At 36.0% G+C, this 23,799-nt stretch overlaps 4 protein-coding genes across 4 annotated transcripts; 3 read left to right on the top strand and 1 right to left on the bottom strand.

The window, feature by feature from the left end:
- Positions 1-344: 344 nt before the first annotated feature.
- Positions 345-692, top strand: LOC125496448 (uncharacterized). Its single transcript, XM_048641902.1, has one exon. The coding sequence runs from the start codon at positions 345-347 to the stop codon at positions 690-692; it is 348 nt and encodes a 115-aa protein (XP_048497859.1).
- Positions 693-708: 16 nt separating this feature from the next.
- Positions 709-1,286, top strand: LOC130590936 (glycine-rich RNA-binding, abscisic acid-inducible protein-like). The gene has a single exon (XM_057393732.1). It carries the CDS (start codon positions 758-760, stop codon positions 1,229-1,231), a length of 474 nt encoding a protein of 157 aa, XP_057249715.1. The 5' UTR covers positions 709-757; the 3' UTR covers positions 1,232-1,286.
- Positions 1,287-7,157: 5,871 nt separating this feature from the next.
- Positions 7,158-15,177, bottom strand: LOC125496315 (cytochrome P450 736A117-like). The gene is made up of 2 exons (XM_048641815.2): positions 14,097-15,177; positions 7,158-7,979 (listed from the first exon to the last, which is right to left on the bottom strand). Exons 1-2 carry the CDS (start codon positions 15,027-15,029, stop codon positions 7,362-7,364), a joined length of 1,551 nt encoding a protein of 516 aa, XP_048497772.1. The 5' UTR covers positions 15,030-15,177; the 3' UTR covers positions 7,158-7,361.
- Positions 15,178-20,124: 4,947 nt separating this feature from the next.
- LOC130591042 (uncharacterized) lies at positions 20,125-21,021 on the top strand. Its single transcript, XM_057393931.1, has one exon. It carries the CDS (start codon positions 20,125-20,127, stop codon positions 21,019-21,021), a length of 897 nt encoding a protein of 298 aa, XP_057249914.1.
- The last annotated feature ends 2,778 nt before the right edge of the window (positions 21,022-23,799 follow it).

The following is a 23,799-nucleotide window of genomic DNA, read 5'->3' on the forward strand; positions in this document are numbered from 1 at the left end:
GTGAAAGTATTTCAGACTGATGCAGTAACTATTTTATTACTTCTATTGAATTACATTGTACTGGATTACCATCAATAATCTTTGAATCTTACTGAAATCTTGCCTTGGTTTGTTTCTAAGTACCACCCGACATGCACATATTAAAACTTTGTTTTATACAGTGAACAAACTTGAGATGCTTGTTTTAGTTTACTTTTATTACAATATCCGCACTAATCAACAACACATCATGGAGTAATACCACACTTGATGAGTTTCATTATTTAATAATGGTTTTCCATATAGTATATGTTTATTGGATCCTATTTAATTTTATCTTGCAATATTATTTTGTATAGTGAATTATGTCAAATCTCGCGAAACTTGAATTTGTGGCTCTTGATATTTCTGGAAAGAACTATTTATCATGGGTATTAGATGCTGAAATCCATTTGGCTGCAAAGGGTCATGGTAATACTATCAAGGCCGGAAATAATGAATCGGATCAAGATAAGGCCAAAGCTATGATATTCCTTCGCCATCACCTTCATGAGGCTCTAAAGAATGAATATTTAACTGTTAAAGACCCAGTAGAGGTGCTTTGGAGTAATTTAAAGGAAAGATATGACAACCAGAAAACTGTGATACTACCCTCAGCTCGTTATGAATGGCGAAATTTAAGACTGCAAGATTATAAATCTATCAGTGATTAAACTCAGCCATGTTCCGAATAACTTCTAAACTGAAACTATGTGGGGAAAAAATAACTGATGATGAGATGTTGGAAAAGACTTACACCACCTTTCACAAAGATAATCTCCTTCTAAGCAAACAATATCGTGAAAAGGGTTTCACGAAATACTCTGAACTCATATCTTGTCTACTTCTGGCTGAACAAAATGACGAGCTATTATTAAAAAACCACGAGTTACGACCTACTGGTTCTGCACCATTCCCTGAAGCGAATGCTGCATCCCATGATGGAAAGACAATAAATAATAAAGACCATGCCTGTAGCAGGGGTCGAGGCCGTGGTAGAGGTCGTGGCCGTGGAAGAGGATATAAACCTACTAGAGGTCGAGGTGGTTATGGACCTAGTGGAGGTCGAGGTGGTTATGGACCTAGTAGAGGTCGAGGTGGTTACTCCAAGAACTCCTATTCTCACCAGAAGTGGGACAATAACAATGGTACCAAACACGAGAAGGATAATGCGACCAGTGTGTGCTACCGCTGTGGAGGAAATGGTCACTAGTCTCGTGTATGTCGTACCCCAAAGCATCTTATTGATCTCTACCAGCAATCATTGAAGCAAAAAGGAAAGAAGGTAGAGGCAAATCTTGTGTTCGAGGACGGTGAAGGTGATTTTTGACAATGCAACACACTTGGAAGTTGCTGATTTCTTCACCACCCCCGAAGGGAATAATTGAGATTTGAGAGACATGAACTTTGATCTTTTATGAATAGAACTCTAATAGTTTACGTTTATTGATCTATTTGCATTATGGACTTTACTATCATCTTTTAACATCAATATATGACTTTATGGACTTTGTTTGGTTTAAACTTCTCAATTAGTTTTTTTTATTATTAGTTTGTGTTTTTATCTTATTTTAATTTCTTTGAAGATCATGAGTACTCAAGCTCAATTAGCATTAAGAGGTGAAGATGTGTGCTTAGCAGACAGTGCCACTACTCATACTATACTTAAAAGCAAGAGATATTTTTCTCAATTGATAATGAAAAGCATAAGTGTGAGTACTATATCTGGTAGTACAAAAATTATTGAAGGCTCCGGAAGAGCAAATATATTAATGCCTATGGGAACAAAATTTGTTGATGCATTATATTCCCCTAAGTCTCAAAGGAATTTATTAAGCTTTAAAGACATTCGTCATAACGGATATCATATTGAGACAATAAATGAAGGGAATGATGAATATCTTCAAATCACAAGCATATCCCAAGGCACCAAAAATGTTTTAGAGAAATTGCCTGCATTCTCTACTGGTTTGTACTACACAAAGATAAGTGCAATTGAAGCACATTCTATACTAAACCAGAAGTTTACTAATGACTTTACAATTTGGCATGACCGGTTAGGCCATCCCGGTTCTGTGATGATGCGAAAAATCATTGAAAATTCATGTGGACATTCTTTGAAGACCCAGCAGATTCTTCAAAGTCATTCTTGTGCTGCTTGCTCACAAGGCAAGTTAATTATTCGGCCATCACCGCTGATAAATTATGAATCTATTATCTTAGAGCGTATACAAGGAGATATTTGTGGGCCAATACACCCACCATGTGGACCATTTAGATATTTTATGGTTTTAATTGATGCATCCACTAGATGGTCACATGTATCATTGTTATCGACTCGTAACCTGGCGTTTGCGAGACTACTTGCCCAATTGATCAGATTACGAGCACATTTTCCAGATTATCCCATCAAGACTATTCGTCTTGACAATGCTGGTGAATTTACTTCTGAGGCCTTTTATAATTATTGCATGTCAATTGGAATAAGTGTTGAACATCCTGTAGCACATGTTCAGACACAAAATGGTCTTGCAGAGTCATTTATTAAGCGACTTCAGTTCATTGCTAAACCATTGCTCATGAAATCTAAACTTCCCATTTCTGCTTGGGGACATGCCATATTACATGCAGCAGCACTCATTCGCATGAGACCAACAAGTCATCATAAGTTCTCCCCATCACAATTGGTTTTGGGTCAAGAACCAAATATCTCCCATCTACGAATTTTTGGATGTGCTGTATATGTTCCAATTGCTCCACCACAGCGTACTAAGATGGGTCCTCAAAGGAGGTTAGGCATATATGTTGGGTATGAATCCCCATCAATAATCGAATATTTAGAGCCGACAACAGGGGATCTGTTCACGGCTCGTTTTGCAGATTGTCATTTTAACGAGTCGGATATCCCAATATTAGGGGGAGAAAACAAACAGCTGGTAAAGGAAATCAGTTGGAATGAATTATCATTATCTCATCTTGATCCTCGTACTAGACAATGTGAAATAGAAGTTCAAAAGATAATTCATTTACAGAACTTAGCAAATCAACTGCCAGATGCATTTTCTGACCCAAATAGAGTGACTAAGTCACATATACCAGCTGTGAATGCTCCTATAAAAATTGATGTCCCAGAAGGACAACATCAAGTTGCTAATGATTCAAAACCACGCTTAAAACGTGGTAGACCAGTTGGTTCCAAAGATAAGAATCCTCGAAAAAGAAAAGGAGCAACAATTGACAATGGCCAATTTGAGGATCTGACACATTCTGGTGGATCTCCAGAAGAGATCGTGGACATGACAAAGAATATTATTCCAGAAGAAATTCAGGTACCTGAAAATGAAGAGATCTCAACAAATTATGTCATGTCTGGAATAACATGGAACCGAAATAAAGTCGACGTCGATAATGTTTTTGCATATAATATACACTTGATGTCATGAATAATGAAGAGGATCAAGAACCAAGATCCATGGATCAGTGTGACAAAGAGATGATTGGCCAAAATGGAAAGAAGCAATTGATGCAGAATTAAAATCTCTGGCAAAAGAGAGAAGTGTTTGGACCAGTAGTCCGCACACCTGCAGGTGTTAAACCAGTGGGATATAAATGGGTCTTTGTGCGCAAGAGAAATGAAAAGGGCGAAATTGTAAGATATAAAGCACGTTTAGTTGCACAAGGATTTTCACAAAGACCTGGGATTGATTATGAGGAGACCTACTCCCCTGTGGTGGATGCGACTACTTTTAGATTCTTGATCAGTCTGGCAGTAAGAGAAGGACTTGATTTACGCTTATTAGATGTAGTCACAGCTTATTTGTATGGCCCACTGGATAATGAGATATATATGAGACTTCCGGAAGGATTTAGGCTGCCAGAAGCAGCAAGTTCAGGATCGATCTCGAGGACAATATTCTATTAAATTGAATAGATCCCTGTATGGTTTGAAACAATCTGGGCGCATGTGGTACAATCGCCTTAGTGAATATTTGTTGAAAGAAAATTATAAGAATGACCCTATTAGCCCATGCATTTTTATAAAGAGATTTGGGTCAGTTTTGTCATTGTTGCTGTATATGTTGACGATCTAAATATCATCGGAACTCCGAAGAGATTTCGGTGACAATAGAATACTTGAAGAGGGAATTTGAGATGAAAGACCTTGGAAAAACGAAATTTTGTCTAGGACTGCAAATTGAGCACCTGAAAGATGGAATCCTTGTGCATCAAACATCATACACAGACAAGGTGCTTAAGAGATTTTATATGGATAAAGCACATCCGTTGACCAGTCCGATGGTAGTTAGATCACTTGATGTAAATAATGATCCATTTCGTCCTCGGGAAAGTAATGAGGACATCCTTGGTCCTGAAGTACCATATCTAAGTGCAATAGGAGCATGATGTACCTTGCTAGTCATACACGGCCTGACATATCATTTTCTGTTAATTTATTAGCAAGGTTTAGCTCATGCCCTACCCGAAGGCATTGGAATGGAATTAAGCACATATTTCGTTACCTCCAAGGTACAAAGGATAAGGGCTTATTCTTTTCTAACCTATCGAAAGAAGCAATGATTGGTTTTGCAGATGCAGGGTATTTATCTGATCCTCACAATGCTCGATACAAACTGGATATGTGTTTACACATGGTGGTACTGCCATCTCCTGGCGCTCAATGAAGCAAACCATTGTAGCTATTCTTCCAACCATGCAGAAATTCTAGCAATTCATGAGGCTAGTCGTGAATGTGTGTGGTTAAGATCTCTAATCCAGCATATACAAGAAGATTGTGGTCTATCATCTGAGAGGTTGACTCCAACAGTTTTGTATGAGGAAATGCAGCATGTATTGCACAGCTCTCGGAAGGATACATCAAGGGCGATAGGACAAAACATATCTCACCAAAATTCTTCTTCACTCATGAACTACAAAAAAGTGGCGATATTGATGTTCAACAAGTTCGTTCAAGTGAAAATTTGGCAGATCTATTTACTAAGGCACTTCCAACCGCTACTTTTAAGAGGCTGGTTCGACAAATTGGAATGCGTTCTCTCAGAGAACTTCACTGATATTTTATGAGGGGAGTTAATGCGCGTTGTACTCTTTTTTCCCTTAACCATGGTTTTTTCCCACTGGGTTTTCCTGGTAAGGTTTTTAATGAGGCAGCATCATCTTATGCGCATTATGAGACATGTTTTGTATGTTGGACATCCAAGGGGGAGTGTTATGTAATAATTATTATGCATGGAATAATTATAGGTGGATGCCCAACCCTTTGCATTACCTAACCTTTAACATCCCCTCATGAGTTTTCGCATTACGTAACTCTAGACTCTTCCATTGTTGTGTATATATATATGTACCCATGAGGTGAATAAAAGAACTCTCTCCATCATCTTTCTTCTCAATACTCTATAATCCTCTCAATTTTATAACAACTAGTAAATAATAGTATTAATAGTAATAATGAGTTTTTAATATAAGCTGATGTTGCGGACGACACGATAAGTGTAGGCCTGTTGCCTAAGTAGAGCAACATGAGTTCGCCGTACTTGTTCGAGAGGGACCGCAAGGAACGGTGCGGGAATTTACCGAGTTGATGGAGGTGGCCTATGATTGGAAGATTTGGTTGACTGATTGGTAACGGTAACTCGAGCTTTCGGGTAAACAAATAGCCATTTGTAGAGAAATACTAATAAGATTATGAACGAAAGGAAGGAAAGAAGGTGAAAATACAAATTCTACAGTAAATTTATCGGAGGAAATGACATGTTTGTTGATTTGGGTTGTTACGCGGTCAAACGTTATGATATAGAGTTCTTCTGCGTATTATATCCAGGGTTCAAAGAGATTGAATTTTCTAATAAAGATTCTTTTAGATCGACATTAAGTTAGCAATCCTAATAGCATTGGTATCAAAAGAAAAAACAAGTATCAAAAGAAAAAACAATCCTAGTACTATATAATTGGGTGTCAAAATTAAACTATTAATCGTAGTACTATTGAATTAAGAATATGTAAACTGTAAGCGGCCTGGCAATATAATCTAATCAAATCAAAACATTTCATTAAACAAGTAGTAGTGAAAATCATCAAAGTTGTCTTTATTGCATTAGGCATAATGGAATATGCCATTTGGAGAGACAATGAAGGGTCAATGGTGATCATGATAATTCTAAATCTAAAGGTAGTTTAGTAAGTCAGTGCATATTCTGATTCTTAGAATACCTTCATGATTATGACTTACATACTTTTTTAGAATTAGAGAAATTGAACTTAACTCAATCAAAACCAAACTAAACAGAATTGAACTGTACTTAACTAAATTGAATTGAATTGAAAATAAATTGAAAAGAACATGAACTGATGGGTATTTTTAGGCTTTGATGATTCCACAAGCATACGTCTTTCTAGAAATCTCTAATTTGTAAATCCTATGAATTTAGCGTATGAATCTTTTCCCAAGCGTGGATAAGCAATGGAAGAAAAAGAAGGGAAAAGGTTCACGACAGGTATGTGAACAAACAATTAATCCAAGATGAGGATCTATAACTATAGATTTCTCTATCCTAGTCATCAACACTGAGGCTATTTGCCTCTGTTGGCACTTGGCAGCCCATAATATAATATACTTCACTATCTCAAATGCTCAAACAATGCACTCTTGTACACAAACGGAGGTTCAAGTTCACTTGGTAATTCAATTAGATTTCTTTGTAAAAATTGAAAATTGACAAAGCTAAAGTAATTTCTACCACAAACAATTATGTAGAAATATTTCCTTTTATGCAACAAGATAGAGGCAATACATGATATATATTATATTTTTGAAGATAAATTAGAAAGAGGTTGTATTTGTGTTGGTATCAAGCTAATTAAGCTTGGCCTAGTGAAAATGAGAGAACCTTCAGACTTCTAATCCCCACTAACAGGGACATTTTCGGAAGAGAGAGTCCCTTAATCCTTCTCCCCACTCTAGAGTGTTTAGGCCGCTAATTCGAATTCGATTGACATGCAAGAGAATCTGGCTCATAAAGGAAAATCGATGTGCTACCTATTACTAATATGACCTGCGCAACCACAACGTGAAGCTTTCCATTTATATTACCATATGCTATAGACAAACACAATTATACTTTATCAAATTTGTCTTTAATCATTTAAACCTCAAAAAGTAAAAAGCAAACAAACAAAATGTTGCAGCTCCATGAAAACGATGTTCTCATGTCATTAAGTACAAGAAATACAATGACAGCCACAGACATTAACAAGACAAATTAGCTTGGAAAAATAAATGAGTGAATTTGCGTTTTCCTCAAACAGCACCATGATCATTTGGTTTAAGTATCAAATGGAGTTGCAATGACCATAAGAGGGTTTCGTCGAGCAACAGTTAAACCAGCACTTTCTTCCATATCTAAAGTCTCGCCTTTTCTTCCATTAGGTAATATCCAGTTGAATTTATAAACAAGGCTTGCTAATAGAAATTCAGTAGTCACAATCCCATATGACACTCCTGGGCACAGTCTTCTTCCAGCTCCAAACGGAATAAATTGGAAATGTTGGCCCCTATAATCAACAGTTGAGGAGTCATCCAAAAATCGGTCTGGACTGAAATTTTCCGGGTCTTGCCATAATGTAGGATCTCGTTGGATTTTCCATGCATTGATAATCACTTGAGTCCTTTTTGCAATGCCATATCTATCAATTTTGACATCTTCGGAAGATTCTCGAAACACCAACAACGGGGCAGGAGGGTGTAGCCTAAGCGTCTCCTTGATTACTGCCTTTAAGTACTTCATGTTCCCTAAGTCGTCTTCGGCTACTCTGGTACTATATTTAACATTGCTCCTTACCTCTTCTTGCAATTTTTTCATGATTTTAGGATGTCTTATCAGCTCTGTCATTGCCCATTCCAACGTTGTGGAAGAGGTCTCTGACCCCGCAGCAAATATGTCCTGGATTAAAATTTAATATTAAGGTTAACAATGAAAAAAAAAATTGGTTCATGAGGATGAACCATTAATTTCTCTTAATGGTGAATTGCAGAATGGTTCACGCGTGAATCGAGCCCAACCATTCGGATTTTCGAATGGTTCGTGAAAAAAAAAACATTGGTACACGCTGGCAGAGGAAAGGGAAGAAAAACCCAAAAACAAATTGACGCCATATGTCGTCCTAGGATTCGCTGGAGCAGCTCACAATGGACAAAAAGGTTTAGCATTTACTGACGCGCGCTGATGTGGAAAGCTAACACCTGCGGTCCTCTCATATTTCGCGAAGTATTTAGTTTCTATTGGTCTTCTGATTATTAAGGTTACAATTTTTCTAACGTTAATAATTCAAAAAATACAATTTGAAAAAAAAAAATCAAAATTCATATTTTTTTATTCTCTATAAATAGACACCAATTTTGCTGTACTTTATTTACAATTTCACTTTTTTCTTCTTTCCTATTATCATTTCTTTCCTTACATTATTTTGCTTTAACTTACAATCTTTCAGAAAAAAAAATTAGATTAGGATAATTAATTACTCCTCGATAATTATTATATAATAAAAATTAGTATTTATAAATTCATAATTATAAGAGTTAATTGCAATTAATTAGTGTAAAATCTTTTAACATTAATTAATACAACTTCATAGAATTATTTAAGGGCCTGTTCTCCCCAGCTTATTTTTCAGTTCAGTTCAGTTCAGCTCCAATCAGTTCAATTCAGTTCAGCTCAGTTCAGCTCCAATCAGTTCAGTTCAGCTCCATTCTTTTATAACCATTTTGTTAAATATTATTTATGTTGATAATTTATTTTACTAATTACTCTTATTATTATTATTATTATTATTATTATTATTTATTATTATTATTATTAATTATTATTATTTCATTATTATTATTATTATTATTATTATTTATTATTATTATATTATTATTATTATTATTATTATTATTATTTCATCATCATCATCATCATCATCATCATCATCATTATTATTTATTATTATTATTATTATTATTATTATTATTATTATTATTATTATTATTATCATCATTATTATTATTATTATTATTATTATTATTATCATCATCATCATCATCATTATTATTATTATTATTATTTGAATATATATCATTACTATTAAGTATTACTATTATTATTATTGTTGTTTCTATATATTATTTTGTTTATTATAGCTTTACTCATTATTATTACTATTATTATTAGGAGGAACATGGCTTCAATCAAAGCACAAATAAACCCACTTTTTTAGCCCATAAACCAATCAAACCGTGTCAAAACGGTTTATGATGTAATTTTTGCGGTCCAACCCAATCATTATTTTTATTACTAAATATTTTTATATTATTAAATTTAATTATTATAATAGTAATATTACTTTACTTCTTAGATATTATTGTTTATATATCATCATCAAGTATTAATATATTAATAAAAATAATATAAAATAATTATAATTAATTATCATTATTATCATTAATTATTATTATTATTATTATTAATTTATGATTATTAATATTATTTATTTATAACTATCATTTAAAAATATCCAAAGTATTATTATAATTATTCATTATTATTACATATCAATATAATTATTATTTAATATTCATATTATTATTATTTAAAATATTATTTATATATTTATTACATTTAATTTAATTCAATTCAATTCGATTCAGTTCAATTCAGTTCAGCTCCAATAAGTTCAGTTCAGTTCAGCTCCAATAAGTTCAGTTCAGTTTAGTTCAGCTATTTTATGCCGAAGAGAACAGGTCCTAAAGAGAGAGAAAATGTGGTGGGTAGGAAAAAAGAATGAGAAATAGTGATGAACCATTATTATTGGGTTCATTGTTAAGAGGGAAATTAAAAATGGTTTGTGAGAATGATGTGGAGGAGAGAGAAAGATGAACCATTTATTTGGGTTCATTGATAAGAATGCTCTAAGATACATGCAAATATTCACGAATAATAGTGTCAAATGGTATAGGTACTTATTTTTAGATGTCACTTTTATGCATAGTATTTTGGTTTACACTTATGAGCGAATAGAAGTTAATAGTAATTATTACATTTTGAGCTTAATATGTTTCCTACTCGATCTACCAGTTCGGGGTGAAAGTTATTCGGATAAAATCAAATCCAATCCGAATTAGTAATTCAGATCGGATTCGAATTGTGTTCGGATTGAGATTTTTTGAAAAATTGGATTTTCGGATTGGATTAGATTGAGTGTAATTGGATCCAAAAATTTAATATAACTGAATAACAATATGCATTATATTATGTATCTGGATTAAGCTTAAGTACTTAACTGAATTTTTATTTAGAAAAGCCTAGTCCGTGGCCCAATAGGCGTATCACTTCAACCCTTCCCCTAGAATCCTAACAGCACTAAATTCCTCATTTCCTAAATCTACTAGGTTGTTGTTTTGCTTATTTTATTTCATCGAAAAACTAGAGTTTTAAATAATCGAATTTTCGGATCGGATCCAAACTACAGTATGAAAATCCGTATTGGATTAGCTCGGATTCAAACTATAATCAGTTTGGATTCGGATTGGAAAATTGAAATCCAAATTTTGTTCGGATCGGATTAAATTAGGCCCTAATCCAAACCGTACACCGAACTTTCACCCCTATTGACAATACTTGAAATGATGTGATATTCATGTTCTCACTTCGGGTGTTCCAAATCTTAGTTAATGTAAACCCCCCTCTCTCCCTTAATCATAATGTCGAGCTTTGCTTAGTTGCTACTACTCTTATATGTACGCGATGCGTGCGTTAATTTTAAAATAGTACTTTATATCCACTTAAAATGGAAAGTTGAAATGAGAAAGGATTCTTAAGTTGTTTTCTTTCGTATTTCTTTTTATTCCATTAGATCATTAAGGGTAATTTAGTATTTATAAAGGGGGGCACCATCTTCCTCCCTCCTTGCCTTATATAATAGAGATTATGAACATCTTTTGTTTTTGGAAAGTTTTTCATAAGAGACTTTTTATATGCCATTTTTTGCGATAAATCACCCTTTAAATTTTTTCTAACAACCTAATACATATAAAAAATAATTTGTTTGCAAGAAATAATCTTAGGCCACTTTTAATTTAGGCATCATTTAAATGAAGGAATTTGATTAACAACCACCTAAAATAGTAAACATTCATTATTCCTTTATAATTTTTGTAATGAAGCTTTCTTCTTTTATGTATTATGTGTTTCAAAGAAGCTTGGCTAATGCCTGAAAGTGACCTGAGGTGGTCTCTTTCAAACAATTTACTTTTTAAGGTCTTAAGTTGACAAAAAATAATTAAAAGGTTTTTTTTCGGTGATATATAAGAGGTATATTTTCACAAACGTTCTTTTGTTTTTAACATATACACATGCTGTATATATAATTCTATAATCGAGCGAGTCGATCGCGAGTAGGGTTCTGCTTGACTCGACTCGAAAACTCGCAAACCCTACTCGACTCGAAAACTTGTTAAACTCGCAAAACTCTTGCTCGACTCGTGCTCGTTAATTTTTTTGCAGCTCGACTCGAGCTTGAATAGCTCGAATCGACTACTAGAAATTAAAATCTTCTTTTAATTTTTATTTCTTTTAAACTCATGTTACTAGTTTATGAAGTATGACCATGGACCATAAAGTAAATTTTAATTGGGCTTGGTAACTTGGACCTTATTTCTCAAAATTTTAAAAAACTTTTATAATAAATAAAATAAATTTCTAGAAAAAATATATTAAGAAAAAAATATCGAGCTATTTGCGAACTTAACGAGCGAGTCGACTCGTGATCATTAAGGTTTCGAGCCGAGTCGAGTCTGAGGCGAGCCAACTTGAGTTGAGCTTTGATCGAGCTTTAATCGGATTGAACTCGAATTGTTCGATTCGAATAGCACCCCTAATATCGTTGTATGTATCAAAAATAGGGTACTAACAAAAGTCACGCTCTTATTACATGACTAATAGAGGATATTGATAACCCTGATTTTTATATATATATCAATTACAATTCAATGTTTAACATTTTTATTGTATATACAACTACGAACTGGTCATGAATTAAATTATGTTCATATCAGTTGTGACTTAAGAATTTTTCTAAACCGTGGCCCTATCATTTTTCTAAAGTATGTCAACTATTAGTAAATGTATAACATGTTATGTCCCTCCTATGTTATAAGCTTAATATTTGTGTGAAATTCGAATTCCTATCATGGTAAACAATGAGGAATTGAGGATATTCGCTAAGAAATGTCTATTCTCAGAATCTAATGCATGGTTACGAGGAGACCTAGGACTATCTTATAAGCACAAAAAGACCATGTGAAAAATAAAAAGTGTAGTGCAATTTTCTAAAACAAAAGTATAGTTGTGTCAATTTTAAATGCCCAATTAAAATAAAATCATACCCAATAGTACCTAGAAATTATTTAAATGTAATAATAGTTCTTTTTATAGTTTAATTATCATATAGGCTTCAGTTAGATCCAGTTGGAGTCGTGGTTTATATCCTATCAAGTCATAGGACTCAAAAAGAACTGCATGCTAGAAATTACCTATGGGAATGTAAATAATCAATATGAAACAACAAACTAGGAAGTAATTAACTCATACTATAAGAGTTATGTCTTTAATTAGCACCCAAACTTTCAAGCCTTTCACTTTTATAAGGACCTCTATTTTTTTTTACCCTTTAGGACCTCTTTCTTATTTTCGGTCAATTAACCCACTATAAACCCACCATTAGCCACATGTACAATAAAAAAAAAAATCAACAACATTAGTTATATATGGTTTTTCAAGAAAAGAAAAAAATATAAAATGAAACATTATCTTTGTTCAACATATCAGTAGTCAGTACTCAACACTCTTTTAGGGCTTCCATCACCAATAATATCCACCATCACCGCTTTTCCCTCAAACAATCAACACCACCTCTTCACTCCATGTAAGTTTATAGTGATAAAAATTAATTACCATTCTATCAACACCAGCACCGCCTCTTTACTTCAACCTCGCCGACATTAATTCTTTACTTCTTTCTTTCATCTTTCACCAGATCTAATTGCATTGGGGTGGTTTTAATGGCCTATTTACGATGGTTTTTGACTTGATTGAGTAAGATTTCAACTTGAATAAGGTGATTTTTCTAATGGTAAGGGCTACTTTGGGATGGATGTGGTGGTTTTCTTGAGTTGGGTTGGGTCGCTCTAGGGGTTAGGGTTGTTTTCAAGGTGTTGGGGGTGGTTTAATGGGTGCCTAGGGTTTTTTTGGGGTGGTATGGGTGGATCTTGTGGTGATTTAGGTGATATTCGATAAAAATAGTTTGTGGTTTGCACAATGGTTTTGGGGGTGGTCGTGGTGGGATTTATGATAGATGTTTTATGAGTGATTAAATAATGGATGAAAATGATGAATATTTTTTAAAATAATTTATTCAATTTTTATTTTAAAAGAAAAATTCTTAACTCAAGATCCCACCCTTTTGACCTCACAATAGTCAAATTTTACCTAAAAATAAATTGAGGTCCCAATCAGTAAAAAAATGAAGTTTTAGGTCCTTAATGGTGAAAAATTCAAAAGTTCGGGTAGAAGTGTTTATCAATATCCAATCTGGTCGATCCAATTCCGTTTTCGGATATCCGTTCCGCTTTTAAGTTTTCGGATCGGATAATCGAAAATTCCAAATCGGATACGGATCAGAAGTTTTCGTTTTCGAATATGTGAAACATGAAATATTTTCGTATTTTTTCGGATATTTGATCCGAATTATCCGTTTTCAAGGATGGATATCCGAAACTTATTTTATGAACTTTTCCTTTGAAAATTTCAATTTTTTAGTTTTCGGATATTCGAGGATCCAAAATTCGGATATACAATCCGAAAATTTTCGGAATGGATTTGGATCACATTTTTCCCGATCTGAAATTTTCGAATATCCGAAATTTCGAATCAGATCGGATATCTGAAATGAACACCCCTAAGTTCGTGTCCTTGTTGTAGGCTTGTCTCCATACTATAAGGTGTTCGAAAAGAAAAGCTTACTAGTATAATTCCTTTGATGCTCTCTCTTGAAATTTCCTCTGGATTGTCTTCCTGAACTTCAAGCAAAACGTCCACAAAGTCTTGAACGTCGTTCTGAGATTTTTGACAGCTTGCATTCAAACGAATGGTATGCTCTTCTAATACTTCCTCAATAAAAGCGTCCAACTTTTTCCGCACAATCTCCACCCGGTGTTCTAAACCAGTTAATCTATCAATCCAACCTAAGTAAGGAATGTAATCTCCCAAACTTACCGCTCCCATCACCTCCATAAGCTGCTTGAAGAGCTGATAAAACTCGGCACCTCTTCCATTATCGTCGTCGTCACCGCTGTACTTCCTTCCTAGCGCCGTCCTGCATATTAGACCTTTAGTAAATGTTATCAAAGCCTCACTCAAGTTGAATACTGAACCATCATAGCTCTCGATCTTTCCAACCACTTGATCCACAACCTCTTTTCTTATTGTTTGAAATGATTGAACCCTCTTGTTGCTTAGAAGATGCATTATACAAATCCTCTTCAGACGCTTCCATTTCTCTCGATATGAACTAAACGCTATGTCATTGCCATCATAATAAATTCTGTTGATGAAGCGTAGTTTAGGCCTATTGGCGAAGATGAGATCATGCGTCTTCATGATCTCTTCGGCTGCTGTTGCGGACGATACGACGAGTGTCGGCCTGTTGCCTAAGTGGAGCAACATGAGGTCGCCGTACTTGTTCGAAAGGGACCGCAACGAACGGTGCGGGAATTTACCGAGTTGATGGAGGTGGCCTATGATTGGGAGCTTTGGTGGACTGGGTGGTAGCAGTAACTCAAGCTTTCGGGTAAAAAATAGCCATTTGTAGAGAAAGATTAAGAAGATTATGAATGAAAGGAAGGAAAGAAGGTGAAAATGCAAATGCTCCGGTAAATTTATCGGAGGAAGTGACATGTTTGTGATTTGCGCTGTTAAACTACTCTCAAACGTTATGATAGAGAATACTTCTATGTTCTATCTATTCATATATTAAGAGGGTTCAAAGAGATTTAATTTTTAAAGATTCTTTTAGATCGCCATTAATTAACAATCCTAGTGTTCCTGTCAAAAGATAAACCAATCATAGTACCAACTACTAAGTTGGCTGTCATCAGAATTAGATTTAATATTCTTGTTGAAATCCATGAAATACCCATTTGTAAGTGTCCTACATTGGAGAAAGAGGAGAGAATAAACCACTTTTGTAGGTTATGCGGAGAGAGAGTATAAAAGTAATATCTATACAAATATATTAAAAGGCGTGAAAAAACAAGAAATAATTGATCCTGAGACCTCAAGTACATATACTAAAGTTTTAACGACTAGGCTAAGTTATATTTAGTGTTATTATCATAAAGTATTATATTAATAAATGAAATTTTTTCTTACCCGGGGCATAGCCCGGGCCTAATAACTAGTTAGTTTATTAGGAGAGAAAAAAAAATGGTCAAAAAATTGATGAACAACTCTTCATGATGGACCAAGAAAAAAAGAGCAAAGAAGGAAGTGGAGGAGAGAGAACATATGGTGGGGTAGATGGAAGAGTGAGAAAATAATATAATAATTAATCATCACAAACTATAGGACAATCATTGGAAGGATAGGAGTTAGCTCAAGTGGATAGAGCGCTCCCCTTGGCCCCTGAGGTCAAAGGTTCGATCCTTACCCACAAGATGATTAAATTCTTGTATAATATTTTACCAAATGAAGAACAAGTTGGATACTAAACTTTGCCCAAAGTTATAATTTGGATACTATAGCTACTTGCAAAAGTTGCAATTTTGGTACTCAAAACGAACTTCCATTACTTTTGTGGTTAACTCTAATTGAATGATAAAAAAAAAAAAAGTACTTCTTGCACATAATTTTTCATTTCGATCTCTTTCTCATTAAAAAAAATTTATTAGGTCTTTCTCTCTCCTTCCCCCTCAAAATCAAATCCACCACCTCCCAACCACCACTCCAAAACCCCGTCACTATATACCTACCGTTTTTACTTCTTGAAAGATAGATTATTTTCTTGATATAATTTGTTTTGCATTTGTATTACTTTCATTTGTTGAATTGGGGATACTTCACCTACTTTAGATTCTTTTTCTTGAATTTCGATTTGTTCTGGGCATCAAATTTTGCACAAATATCATCAGAAAGTGTTCTACTTTCCACAAATTTCTCACCGGAAAACCCTAAAACAGAAACCCCAAGAAATCAGTGACAACCCATCTTGAAATTGGACAACTTCCATCAACACCAAAAGAGAAAATTTCACAAACTTACCTCAAAATATACCAAAGAATGAAACCAAAAAAAATGAACAACCTAGCTCCAGGGAAAAACCTAGTTCGAATTTCCAGAAATTAGCATGTTTTTTAGCATAAATTCCTTAAGAAAAACACAATTAGAAAGAAGAAAAAAATCTGGGTTTTTGGGATTTAAACTTATGAAAAAACATAGGAATTTTCCATAGTTTTAAACAAGTTAGAAAATTTTGTCCATCTTACGAAGCAAAGAGAAATGTGAAAGTTAGTAACTTAAATTAAGGACATAATACAAAATCTGGATCTTTTTAAATAAGGGCTCTTCCTCTGCACCCCGAGAATCCGAGATTCATGGCTTCACTTCTCATAACAACTCGAAGAATCTGAAATCTCGTGTGCACGTTATCAGAAAATTAATGTGAGAGAGAGAAATTAAATAAAGAGAGATAATATTTGGTTTGAAGAGGGTGCGAGGATAGGGGTGGTAGACTGGTAGCTAGGAAGAAATAATGACATGAGGTGGATTGATGGGTGAGGATGGTGGTGGATCTGGTTTTGACGGTGGAGGAGCGACAAAGACATGATAATTTTTTTAGAAATAGAAATGAAAAATTATGTGGAAAAATATTTTTTTTTTTTAGGAAAAAATGATAAAAACAGTCTTAATTTATTATCAATTAATTAAAGATGGATCAGGAGCACTTTTGAAAAAAAAAATACCTTAGAGAAAAATGACCAGCTATAGCAGGTAAATGATCAGGTGATGTTCACATGACTTTTAATAATCAATAAAACCTTTTTCTTCACCTTTTATTTGTTCCTATTTCCCCTCTCACTTCCTTCCTTCTCTTCCTTTTATGCCTTAATCCTTATTGTTCTCCACTTCTACTTCCATAATAATAATTTGTTCACCGCACTAAGGCTTCATTTAGTTGGATGTAAAAGATTTTCAATGTAAAATGATTTTTCATGTAAAACATTTTTCAATAAAAAATTCAAGTGTAAAGCTAATTTTTCTTAATTTGGTTCAATGTAAACAAAGTTACGGAAAAGAGAAAAATGAAAAGAAGGGAGAGGATGGATAAGAGGAAAGTAAAAGGTTGCTAAGGAAGAGGGAGGAAAATGTGTTTTCTCTTCTTTTTGAAAGAAAAATGATTTTCACCTAGAGCTCCTTTGACGCAAAACTTATTTTACATCCGTTAACAAACCAAATAATGAAAAATAAGAGGAAAAAGAAAACTCATTTTCATGAAAAATATTTTACACCCTACCTAACGAAGCCCAAAACTCATCTCTTTCTATGCTTCTCTTTCCAAACCCAACTTTTTTTTACCACATTCTTTGATTCAATTCATTGTAAATACCCTTTTTTATGGAATTCTGTCATCAAATCCCACTTTCCAGCGGGAATTATGATACTCCCTCTGTTTCAAAATATAAGGCATTCACGCTTTACGAAAATTTGCTTTGATCACAAATATCTCTCAAATACGATAAATAAAAATTATAAAAATTATACCGTTGGATTCGTCTTGAAAAATACTACAATAATATTATTTTTAAATTTTTTTTATCATCATAAATTGAGAGTAATTAACAGTCAAAGTTCGACCTCGAACCTCGTGCGTGCCTTATATTGTAAAACGGAGGGAGTACATCAATTGGCTTCTTTGGGTATGCGAGATTCCAACATCCCACCACCTAATAATTTCACGATTCCAAATGACTCTTTGTGGTGACCTTTAGGCATTTAATTATGGAGTATAATTCATGGTTGGTTGTAAAAGTAGGTGTCTTTGTTGGGAAATGTGCGGTTGTGTCTTCTTTTGTGTTCTTGTATGCAAAATGTGCGTTTATGAAGGATGAAGATAATGTGTTTGATTAAATGCCATGTAGTTGCTTGGACCCCACTTCTAATTTAGTTATTGCAGAATGGTGATACTCTCAAGGGTGATGCATAAAAAATGGTGAGGATGGTGTACAGTGTACAACCGAATTATTGAATGCTCGAAGGACGAATTCAAGCAAGTGGAAGTATAGGGGCTTTAACAAAAAGGTAATGTTACCACGAGAAAATATAGTCCCATACCTGGTATGGGATAACTTTTCTCATACCAGTTATTTAATATGATTAGATGTAGTTCAGATATGATTTAATAGCTATCTGATATGATTTGATGTAGTCCATATATGATTTAAGATTTCAACTAACAAGCCCCAAAAAAAAATATATGAAATTTTTTTTTTAATAATTTTTTAATATTATTTTTGTCATAAAAATTATATAAATACCATGGTATTGGCACATACCGGGTATGAGAATATCATTGCTCATGTTACCCGTGTATTGTCTCCTTCGGGAATCAATTTGGGTTCATGAAGAAAAGGTCTTTCATGGGTTGATGATGAGGAGAAAATATGTACTTCCTCAGAATCTAAATAAGTACAACATTTGTATAGTATTTACTATTTACAGTTTAAACTTTAATTAGCTTTCGTGATTTACATTTCAGGAAAAATATAGTCATGTAAAATCTTGTTAGATTCGTCTGAATGTGAATTTTTTTAATATCAACTTTTTATAATTTTTACTAATTGATAATTAAAGATATTAATGGTTAAAATAATACATTGACAAACGGGAAAACAAGAAGTGTTGCACTTATTTAGAAACGGATGAAGTATAAAACCAAGTTGTCCATGTGGATTGTTAGTCGGACACCTGCAGAATGAATGCAAGATTGTGACCATTTCAGTTATGGAAGGGGAATTAGAAGCAGGAGAAAGAATGAAGAAAAAGACGAAACATGAAAGAAAAATGAGGAAAAAAAAGAAAAGTATCTTTTTTTCATTTAAAATCACATGAGCTTCACGTGACGTTATTTACCTGCTAGGCTGCTACAGCAGGTCAATTTTCCCCGAGGTCTATTTTTGTCATTAACATTGCAAAGGCACTTGGCATTAACATCCGCAGTCGTTCTCTGAGCCTCCCTCTCCTGATGATACTTTCATTAGAGTGGATGATGTCATTAACATTGCAAAGGCACTTGGCCTCTCTTTCAATGGCTCCCAAGCAGAATTAAGAGCAAGAATTGATGAAATCCTAGCTGATCAATGGCAAGATTGGTGCTCCAATTGTGCCTAGGCCCTTCCTCAAAATCATTCCCCATTTTCTTATGTCTGCCATCTCATGGAACATTAGGGGCCTTGGTGCTAGAGCCAAGAGAAGCGCCCTGAGGAAACTGATCACAAAGCATGCTCCCTCCTTTATCTTTATTCAAGAAACAAAGATGGAAGAAATCTCCCCCAGAACCTTAAGATCCCTCTACAAATCCCCTAACCTAAAACACTCCTTCAGCCCATCCACCGGAAACTCGGGTGGCATTATTTCAATATGGGATTCGGATTTCTTCACTCTATCTCAGTCGACTATTCACCGCCACTGGATCGCACTAAGTGGTGTCATACACTCCCTAAATTTTGAATGTGTACTAATTAATATCTATAACCCTTGTGTTGCCCTTGACAGGTCTCATGTGTGGATAGAAATTCAAGACTTCATTATCATGACCCAGCGCCCATGTCTTATCATAGGTGACTTCAACGAAGTCTTGCAGGCGAAAGAAAGAGGAAGTCTAGCATTATCCCAATCCGGATCGAGTGATTTCAAAAACTTCATCAACAACCTTCATCTTATTGAAATCCCCTCAAAATCGGGTGGTTTTACGTGGTTTAGGGGAAACTCTAAAAGTATGCTGGATAGGCTATTTGTTCAGGATGAATGGCTCACAGTCCTTCCGACCCTTAAAGTATCTCTCCTTCAGCGTGGACTTTCGGATCACTGTCCGCTACTGATGACTTCAATGGACAGAGACTGGGGGCCCAAGCCCTTTCGCTTCCAGAATTGCTGGCTATCCGACCCAAATTGCATCAAGATTATCCAACAGGCTTGGCTAGACAGCTCTAGCCCATCACTCTTGGGGAAATTAAAAGGCGTTAAAGCCCGACTCAAATCCTGGAATTCAACAGTCTTTGGGAAAATTGATACTAAGATTTATGATATGGAGCAGTTGATAAATGATCTCGATGAAATCTCTAACCACCGTAACCTTGATCAGGCGGAACTATTGAAAAAGAAAGAGGCCCAAGCAGAACTATGGGAATGGGCAAAACGAAAAGAAATCTACTGGGCCCAGCAATCCCGAATCCAGCGGCTTAAAAGTGGAGACCTTAACACTAAATTCTTCCACATGGTAGCATCCAACAGAAGGCGGCGCAACAATATTGGATCAATCAAAATCAATGGCTCCATAAAATCCGACCCGAAGGAAATTAAAACAGGTGCGAATGATTTTTTCACCTCAATATTTCATGAAAAGCACCAAGCTCGACCTGTATTTGATGGCCTCAGCTTCAACCAACTATCACAAGAGCAGTCAGATGCACTTACAGCTCACCTCTCAACCACCGAAATCGACCAAGCATGGCCTCCCTGTAACCCAGACAAAGCCCCTGGGCCCGACGGATTTAATTTTAAATTCATAAAAGCTTCATGGGAGATCATCAAACATGATATCTATTCTGCCATTCAGGAGTTCTGGACATCGTGCAAACTTCCCCCCGCTGCAACACCGCCTTCATCACCTTAATACCGAAATCAGTGAACCCAGAAGAATTTAAAGACTTCCGTCCAATCAGCATGGTTGGATGTGTATATAAGATCATTGCCAAAATTCTGGCAAGAAGATTACAGAAAGTCATGAAGTCACTAATTGGCCCCCTTCAATCCTCCTTTATAGAAGGGAGGCAGATTCTCGACGGGGTTCTAATTGCGGGGGAATTGATAGAATCCTGTAAACGTACGAAATCCCCTGCTACTCTCTTCAAGCTAGACTTCCACAAGGCATTTGACAACATATCCTGGAACTTCCTCCATACGGTCATGGTGCAAATGAACTTTCCCCCTTTATGGCGAGATTGGATTATGGCTTGTGTTTCATCCGCATCAGCATCTATTCTCATCAATGGATCTCCCACAACCCCCTTCCCTCTCCAAAGAGGCCTGAGACAAGGTGACCCCCTCTCTCCTTTTCTTTTCACTATTACTGTTGAAGCTCTGAACCAGTTGATTATCAAAGCTACAACACTGAACCTATGGAAAGGCATTGATGCTTGCCGTAATGGCCCACAATCACTCATCTGCAGTACGCAGACGACACCTTGATTTTCTCCCCTCCAAGGCTTGAATATCTCAAGAACATAAAAATGGTTCTCATTTTATTTCACTTGGCTTCGGGCCTCAAAGTGAATTTCCATAAAAGCTCATTAATCGGGATTCATGTTGAGGCATCTTGGCTAAAAAATTCGGCCAATATTCTGCTATGCAAAACTGACTCACTGCCCTTCAAGTATCTAGGCCTGCCAATTGGCGGGTCCTCTCATCGTATTAATACTTGGAATACCATCATTGAAAGGATGGAATGTAAGCTTGCCTCGTGGAAGGGGAAGCTATTATCAATTGGTGGGCGTCTAACCTTGATTAAGGCATCATTAGCCAGCCTCCCAACGTTCTTCATGTCACTTTTCCCTCTACCTTCGGGTGTCCTTGCAAAGATGGTCAAGATGCAGAGAGATTTTTTATAAGGAAGCATGGAAAAAGCCATCCCCTTGGTGTCATGGGATATTGTTAAGTTACCAAAAAATCTCGGTGGTTTGAGTATTGGTGATCTGAGGCTTCGAAATCTCTCCCTCTTATTCAGATGGTTTTGGCGCTATCTGCAAGACCCTAACCAGTTGTGGAGGCAGATAATTCAGTCAAAATACAAATATCCCCCCTTCATCACTTCTGGGGACTTCTCTACTCCATCTTTTGGCGGCCCTTGGGGGAATATATGTCGAGCAATTACCAATTGCTCTGCCATGAAGCCGTTGATCTCGTCTGGTATCCGCAAAAAAATTGGTTCGGGAGCATCTTCTTATTTCTGGCATGATATTTGGCTAGGGGATGAATCGCTCAAAGTTAAATTTCCTAGGCTCTTCTCGATCACCTCTTTCCCGGCAGCATCAATCCAGAATTGTGGTTTTTGGGATGGCGGCAGTTGGGTCTGCACCCTCTCCTGGAACAGATCCTTCCGAAGTAGGGATATATGTGAAAAAATAAGTTTCGATCAAATGCTGAATCAAGTCTCTCTTGACCCCACCAGTGATGACCATCTCATATGGGCTTTCAACAAGTCGGGCCACTTCTCGACCAAGTCCCTTTGTTTTGAACTGGCGAAATCCACCATTCCTCCAAATCATGATATTATTAAAGGCCTCTGGATGGGCCTTGTCCCGCACCGCATTGAGGTGTTTGTTTGGACTGCTCTGCTAAACCGCATCACCACCAGGCACAAGCTCCTTAAAATGGGCCTCATTCCGGAATCCGAGGACCTCTGCACCTTCTGTAATCATTCTCCCGAACTCGGTGACCACCTCTTTCTTCACTGTCAATTCTCTCGCCACTTATGGGAATGGTGGCTTAGGTTATGGAACGTCCAATGGGTCTTCCCCCGCAGCCTAAGGGAATTATTCGACCAATGGCATGTATCATCGAAGAACACTTTCTTCAAGAAAGTTTGGTTAGCCTCCTTTTTCATCATAACCTGGACCCTTTGGAAGGAAAGAAATGCCCGAGTCTTCAATAATATCTCAAGCTCTGTGGCAAACCTTCAAGATTTGATTCTCCTAAGGTTAGGGTGGTGGATCAGTGCCTGGAATGATCCATTCCCATACTCCCCCACCGATATCCAGAGGAACCCAAGCTGCCTAATGTGGAGCGCTCCTCAGTCACCAAAAATTGCCCCCTCTCACCCCTCATCATGGTCTCCTCCAATCCTTGGGTACTTAAAATGGAACGTGGACGCGTCTTTTAATCCCCGCCTCAATCGTTCGTCAATTGGGGGCGTCCTTCGAAACCACTCCGGGCATTTCATCTGCTTATTTTCTTGCCCCATTCCCACGATGGAAATAAACAGTGCGGAAGTTCTCGCCATTCATAGGGCCATCTCAATCTCATGGGCTCATGAATCTCTTCGGTCAAGAAATATTGAGATTGAATCTGACTCAAAAAATGCAGTCGCCTGGTGCAACGGATGTAGTGATGGGCCATGGAACTTAAACTTTCAGGTCAACTTCATTAAAAGATCTCTTCAATCTGGTTGTATTGCCAAGATATGCCACAAAGACCGATCCTCAAATTCAGTGGCGGATGCCCTAGCCAAGCAAGGCCTTCTTCGCCTGGATAACTTTGTTGCGTGGATCTGACCCACCCTTTCCCCTTTTCTATCCTTAACCCCATGTACCTAGCTTAAGTTTATTCGCCTGATTTTATTGCTATTTGGCCCAGTTACTAAGTCATGTTCTATAAGTTCATGTAACCTGTTTTG

This window comes from Beta vulgaris, chromosome 4 (assembly GCF_026745355.1).
Source record: "Beta vulgaris subsp. vulgaris cultivar EL10 chromosome 4, EL10.2, whole genome shotgun sequence".
NCBI lineage: Eukaryota > Viridiplantae > Streptophyta > Magnoliopsida > Caryophyllales > Amaranthaceae > Beta > Beta vulgaris.